General features: G+C 52.9%; 1 protein-coding gene across 1 annotated transcript; it reads left to right on the top strand.

The window, feature by feature from the left end:
- Positions 1 to 1594: 1594 nt before the first annotated feature.
- Positions 1595 to 4184, top strand: FRAT2 (FRAT regulator of WNT signaling pathway 2). The gene has a single exon (XM_047073233.1). It carries the CDS (start codon positions 2078 to 2080, stop codon positions 2783 to 2785), a length of 708 nt encoding a protein of 235 aa, XP_046929189.1. The 5' UTR covers positions 1595 to 2077; the 3' UTR covers positions 2786 to 4184.
- The last annotated feature ends 2465 nt before the right edge of the window (positions 4185 to 6649 follow it).

The following is a 6649-nucleotide window of genomic DNA, read 5'->3' as shown; positions in this document are numbered from 1 at the left end:
CCCAGGATGTGGCAGGAATGAGAGACTTCAATCTAGATCTTTGTACAACCTGTGCAGGGTTCTTTTAACTCCACACAACAGACAGATCAAAATATTCCCAGCCCCACCCAGTCCTCACAGCCAGCAGCTTAACCAGCAGCTAGGAGTTCACCAGGACAGAGCAATTTGTTCACACTGTCCCCACACCTCTGTCCTAATGAAGATACATAGCCCTGACTGGCAAACCCTCTAGGGGAAAAAAAATCATTTCATACTGTCTCCCTACACCACTGACCAAAATTAATCCCAGATGGATTTGAAAATAACAACAAACAAACAAGGCATTAAAAAAAAAAAAAACCCACTAAGGAAAATAGAACTCGATATTGAATAACTTGCTGGAGACAAGAAGACTAAATTTAGCATTGTGTTAAAAGTCTCAAGGAAAGGGATTTTGTAGATTTGGGGGCATTAAAATTCGTTAAGTTTTAGTCACAAAAACATGACTGTAAAGGGCCAAAAAAACCTGAAGAAATAGAGCAAAATGTGGAAGAAAAGGGTTAACTAAACTTATGTAGAAGAGTCACGCAAATACTAAGAAAAGCTCAAGATGAAAAACTTCCTAGGAAACAGACAATTCACAAAAAAAGGAAGTACAGTTGGTTAACAAACATTTAGAAAACTGCTCTACCTAAGTAAAAATCAAAGATATGAAAACACAAAGGAGATGTCAATCTCACCTATGAAATCAGAAAAAAAATTTTTTTAACTTTTAATACTCAACACTAATGATGGGAGAGTAAATGTACTCAACCCTTGTAAAGCAGTTCGCCACGTTTATCAGAAACCTTAAAATATAATTTGACCTAATATTCCACTCCTGGGAATATGGTCTTAGGAAAGAATCATCAATACGGAAAAAGTTTTACGCAAAGAAATGTTAGTCACGCACTTACAGTGGTGAAATTTAGTAAACAGCAAACGCTAAAGGAATTGTTAAATAATTTATGGAACAAACACTTGATGAGAACTTATGTAATCATTATAGGTTTTCAAAGTGCATGCAATAACACGAACACCATTTATGGTGTAATGAGAAGTGGAAAAGCGCGTGCGTTGTATGTATGGCTGTTTGTAAAATACACTTTGCTAGAAAAAGGCTGGAGAGGAAACATTCTTTTTTAACGTGAACATGTTTGAGTCCTATGATCGAGAGAGGTTTTTTTCCACCGTCCTATATTTCTATTTGACCTTTAAAAATTTTTTTTAATGAACAAAATCAACTTTTCTTTAGCCATGCGGTGGCGTGTCCTTCTCTCCCAAGTTCCCTGGGGACTTGAGGACAAGACGGAGAGGAAATCTCAGAGGCCCTACCCCGAGACGATCCCGCTCTTCTTTGCAAGGTCGCCGCCGCACCCCAATTCCCCCTCTTTTCCCCACCTCCAGCTCTGCGAACCGGGACTGTCGGCGAAACCCGCCCCTCCCCCACTACGCCAGGTCCTGGTGACTGCGGGTGCGCGGGGGAGGAGCAGGGCGGGCCCAAGCGTTGCTGACACGTGGGGAGCGAGGAAACGTCCGAGGAGGAGGGGTGGGGTGTGTGGGTGGGTGTGTCCGCGAGTGGGAGAAACCAACCCAGACCACCTCCGAGTCTTCATTTTCTCGTGTTGCTTACCGGACGGAAAAAGGACGCAGCTCTCCCAACGATCCAGAGCCCATCCTAGGTAGGTACCGAGAGCAAACACCAGAAAGCTCCGGCCGCGACCCTGCGCTGCCCGCGACGACCAGTAACCCGTCCCCTGGTCGCACGTCTCCCCCCCCCCCCCCCCGCGTCCTGGCGCGGTGGTAGGGCCCGGCGGCGACGTCACCCATTGTTTACAAATCAACCCGAGCCGGTAGGATTCCGGCTCCCGCGGCTGCAGGCGCGCGGCGCGAGTGCCTGGCGGGTTCCCGCTTCCGTGTCCGCCCCGGCCCCGGCCCCGGCCCCCGCTCCCGCTTCGACCTCAGCACCGCTCCCCGCTCCGCCGCGGCCCATCGAGCCCGGCGGGCCGCCGAGCCGCCAGCGCCGGCCGCCGAGCTCCGTGTGCCCGGGCGGGGGGCCATGCCGTGTCGGAGGGAGGAGGAAGAGGAAGCCGGCGAGGAAGCGGAGGGGGAGGCGGAGGAGGAGGAGGAGGAGGACAGCTTCCTCCTGCTGGAGCAGTCGGTGACGCTGGGCGGCTCGGGCGAGGTGGACCTGCTGGTGGCCCAGATCGGCGAGGCGCTGCAGCTGGACGCGGCTCAGGACAGCCCGGCCTCCCCGTGCGCGCCCCCGGGGCCGCCGCTGCAGCCCCCGCGGCCCCCGGCGGCGGTGCGGGCGGACAAGGCCCGGCCCCCTGCGCTGCCACTGCTTCTGCCGCCCGCGCCGGCCGAGGCGGTGGGCCCGGCGCCCCCGGGGGCCCTGCGCTGCGCCCTCGGGGACCGCGGCCGCGTGCGGGGCCGGGCTGCGCCCTACTTCGTGGCCGAGCTCGCCGCAGGCCCCAGCGCTCTGCCCGGGCCGTGCCGGCGAGGTTGGCTGCGGGGCGCCACCGCCTCCCGCCGCCTGCAGCAGCGACGATGGCCCCCAACCGGGACGCGCGCCCGCGAAGACGACCCGCACCGGCTCCTGCAGCAGCTGGTGCTCTCGGGGAACCTCATCAAGGAGGCCGTGCGAAGACTTCAGCGAGCCGTCGCTGCCGTTGCAGCCACGAGCCCAGTGGGCGCCGCTGGGCCGGGAGGCGGCCGCAGCGGACCGGACCCTGTCTCCCTGCAGCCTTCTGGCGCTTTGCACTGACCCGGGGGCCCCTGGAGGAGGAAGAGGACACCGCTTCGCAGACCCAACAGCGTCCTACCCTCACCGACCGAGAGCTGAAGCCGCCGTTGCGGTCCTGGGAGCGACCGCCCAGGCTGCGGAGAGACGCGTGGGGAGAGCCCTCAAGGCGAGAAAGAAGTTACCGGCCCCAGCGAGGCTGTCGGAGAACAGGAGCCTGGAGAAATGCACGGGCCAGAGCGCATAGGTGCCGCGTGAGAGTTTTCTCGGCCACCTCGGGGCCAATGACCTGGGATAAACTGGGAGAACTATGGCAGCTACTTGCATCGACTTGTACCTGACTTAAGCCTTGGGGGCGTCATGTGCTTCGATTGTTTAAAGATAGGGTTCTGAGGGGCGGGTATCGCCTGGGCTTTATTAACAATACTTGAAAACTAATGACACGCAAACATTTTATTTTCTGGTGGAAGAGCTTAGTGGAAATGGTGCTACAATTGCTGTGCAAAGAAATTCCAGAGGGAAGAAGAATGTAAAAGCTTGGTGGTGGGTGGGTTGCCATCACCCCCTTTTCCCCACCCAACTGGTGTTTGGTGGAGGTGGGAGATGTGAACTCCAGTTAGGGGGTTAGAGGGAGCTGAAGAATTTTGAAGGTGGCGCGAGTTGGAGTTGAATGTGGACTTTTAACTGACTTGACCTTGCCACCTGTGGTTCAAGGTCACAGTTTGCTCTCTGGCAGAAGGCTGTGGGGTTCCTGGGAGAACTAAATTCATCCCTGGGTCTTTTCTTTCTCTTGCTCCAAGAAGAGCCCTGTCTGTGCTTTGCTACCTTTTGGAGTCTCCCGAGGACACACAGAAGCAGAGAGGGACCTGTGGGGAGAGTTATTTTTCTGTGCTTTCCTCTTTCCAGAACTCCTCCTCCTCTTTCCCTGAGGCCACTCTTGGCCTAGCCTTGAGCTTTCTCAGAAAGTCATAAATGGTCTCCCCTGTCCTCCCAGCCACACTTTGTTATTTCACCCTTTCTGGTGTCTGCATGGGATAGATGAGACCCTGGATGTTTTTCTGCTATGTTCTGGCCGTCTGTGGGGCCGTGGGCCTGAGCCTTTGTGGGTCCTCATCCCTCACAGCCTTCTTCTGTCACCAGCTCTTCTTGTGAGTGACTGAAACCGTGTTTAAAATGTGACTCTCCGAGAGGAGAACCCGCCGGCTTTACCCTTGTGAAACTTGACGGCACTTTAAGGAAAGTGCCACCCCCAAACTTTAAGGTAGCTAAACAAATTTTAAAAACAGTTTCAATGGCTCGTTCATCCTCCAGATGTAGCTATTGACGTACACTTCGCACCGGAGTGTCTGAAATTGTGGTGGTCCTGATTTATAGGATTTCTTAATTAAAATGTCTGCTGAATAAATTTGGTTTTTGTTTTGGAGCATGTTTGGCTTTTTGGTGGAAGGTGGGGGAAAGAAAAACACAGAGGGGATATCTTAATAATGAAGGGTGAGTGTACTTGGGGGGACCTGGGCAACGGGTTGGAGCCATCTCTGCTCAGCGTAGAATACTGGTAGAGCTGCAGGACTTCATTGTTTCTGGGTTGATGTTAACCGAAATCAGCAAATTAAGTCCAGATTTTTAAAACCTGCTAGATGGGCTTCCATTCCCTCTGTGGAATAAGAACATATTCCAGAAATGCTCTCTAGGCGGGAGGGCAGAGGCCAAGAGACTTGATGTGTCTGGAGAGCGGTGGAGGTGGGGTGATTTTCATCTGGATTTTTGTGTGTGTGAAGAATGGGAGGGCACAGGCAAAGCCAGTCTGTTTCTTCCTCTTTGGAGACTAACCCGGTCTGGAGCTCTGGCCTAGGAAAGGGAAACCAGTTTCACAGCGATATATTTGGTAGTTGTAAAATGGCTTGGTTTGAGCAGGCAAGGGTTAGATTAACTGAAGTTTTCCTGTCCTCAGGCCTGTTTTCCCCAGGCATGGAACCCTGGTAGAGTCCCTTCCTACTTGGTCCAGCCCAGAGTTCTGCCACCCAGCCCCCTCGGGAACTTCTTAGCACCTCTTCCTCCCTCGCCTGCCCACCATTTTCTCGTGCGGGGGCCACAGGGGAAAGCTAGTGTTCAGTGACTGGGTTTGACTCGGCCCTGCTGCTCACCCATCTGTATCAATGAGCAAGTGACCACCCTGTGCTTGTTCCTTCGCTCATTAATAAAAGAATACTAGTTAATAGGGTAGTTGGGAGGGTTAAATGAAGATCAGAGACGTCTGGGATAACTTGCTCAAAGAATGATAGTGGCTAATTCTTGTCACCACCACTGCCTCTTCCTTGGTCCCTTCCTTTGGGAGTGGCCCCTTCTTTGGGGACCAAACGTGCCCCACTTGCCCTCGCTAACTTTAGCCACCATAATACAAGCTGTCCCAGTCTCTTGCTACTGTACCCTACACATCCCTCGTTCTGACTCCTTCCAGAAATCTGCTTCCACGTGACCTTCCAAACCAGTCTATCTCTGCATTCATCATTCTGGGGGTTGTATTCACTGGGTATACATGTGCCAGGAGTCACTGTTCTGGGTATCCTCTCATCATGTCATGGTTTTATGGGCCATAATGTGGAGACTGTTTTCTCCATTTTATAGATGAGGACACTGAGGCCCACGAGACTGACTGACTTGCCTGAAGTCACCACCTTTTTTTTTTTAATGTTTTATTTTGAGAGAGGTTGCGTGCGCACGCATGCGCACGTCCCAGCGGGAGAGGGGCAGAGAGAGGGAAAGGGGATCCCAAGCAGGCTCCACACAGTCAGTGCAGAGCCCGATGCAGGGCACCATCTCAGAAACCTTAAGATCATGACCTGAGCCAAAATCAAGAGTCAGATGCTTAACCGACAGCCACCTAGGCGCCCCTGAAGTCACCACTTTTTAAGTGGACAAGCTGGGATTTGAAGCCAGGCAGTCTGGTTCTAGGATCTCCTGTTCCTCAACCAGACCTTCCAGTCTACTGTACCCCCCGTATGAGACTTCCTTGACACCATTTTCTCCCATGTTGGGTTTCTTAAGGTTTCTTAAGAGCATTCCACTAAATACCTTAACACAATGGCATCACTGTTCTCAAACTTCTCTTGAACACCAGCCACGTATATGCAAAGTGCTGGGGCTGTGGGATGCGGCAGGGTTTGAGACCTGGGAGAATTCGCAAGCAGCTTTGGGGCCGAGGCCTTTACATAAGATAGGAGAAATTGCCTAAGAAGGGCGCGGATAACAAATGGTACCTGGCTGCTGCTTTTAGAACCTTGAGTTGTCTAAGATGAGGGCATAGGGCCGACCGAGATGGTGCAGTCTCACCCAGAGCAGATGTCCTGTGGGTCTGCACTATTCCCAAGAGCACTTGGGAATGAGGTTAGAATGGTGCCTGCAGACAAGGAGAGAAGAGCTATGGGACCTGAGAAGCAAGGTAGAAGGAAAGAGAAGTGATACCTATTAAGGGCAGGTGCTCTGTTGACACCTTTTATGAGACCTTCCTTTGCTCTCTACAATGGGGAGAGGTAGGACTTATTGGTGGTAGAACAGGGTCTGAACTCATGGCATTAAGCTGATTCTCTTGCCTCCTGCCTTGAACCACCCACATCTCTAGTCATGAACAGCCCCCTCTGTGGATTCAGCCATTTGCAAAGGCTGTAGGGAGCCAAAGCCTGGGCCTGGGCCTGGGCAAGTGTCTCTCTATATTGAGGCAATGGCCATTTCCAAGGTATTGGAGCTTGGGATGGCCCATTCCTAGTGCTTGGCCCAGGAATGACTGTGGCTGGGATATCCCTAGCCCTTTGAGTAGCTGGGCACCGAACTGGGGGGATGTGAGCTGGCAGAATTGAGACAGCTCCCATCTTCTGAAGGGGCTGGGACCTA

This window comes from Lynx rufus, unplaced genomic scaffold (genome assembly GCF_022079265.1).
Source record: "Lynx rufus isolate CCGP_SWC_20201006 ecotype Redwood Valley unplaced genomic scaffold, mLynRuf1.p SCAF_11, whole genome shotgun sequence".
NCBI lineage: Eukaryota > Metazoa > Chordata > Mammalia > Carnivora > Felidae > Lynx > Lynx rufus.
Note: the sequence above shows the minus strand (reverse complement) of the source record. Positions and strands in the feature narration are given on the sequence as shown.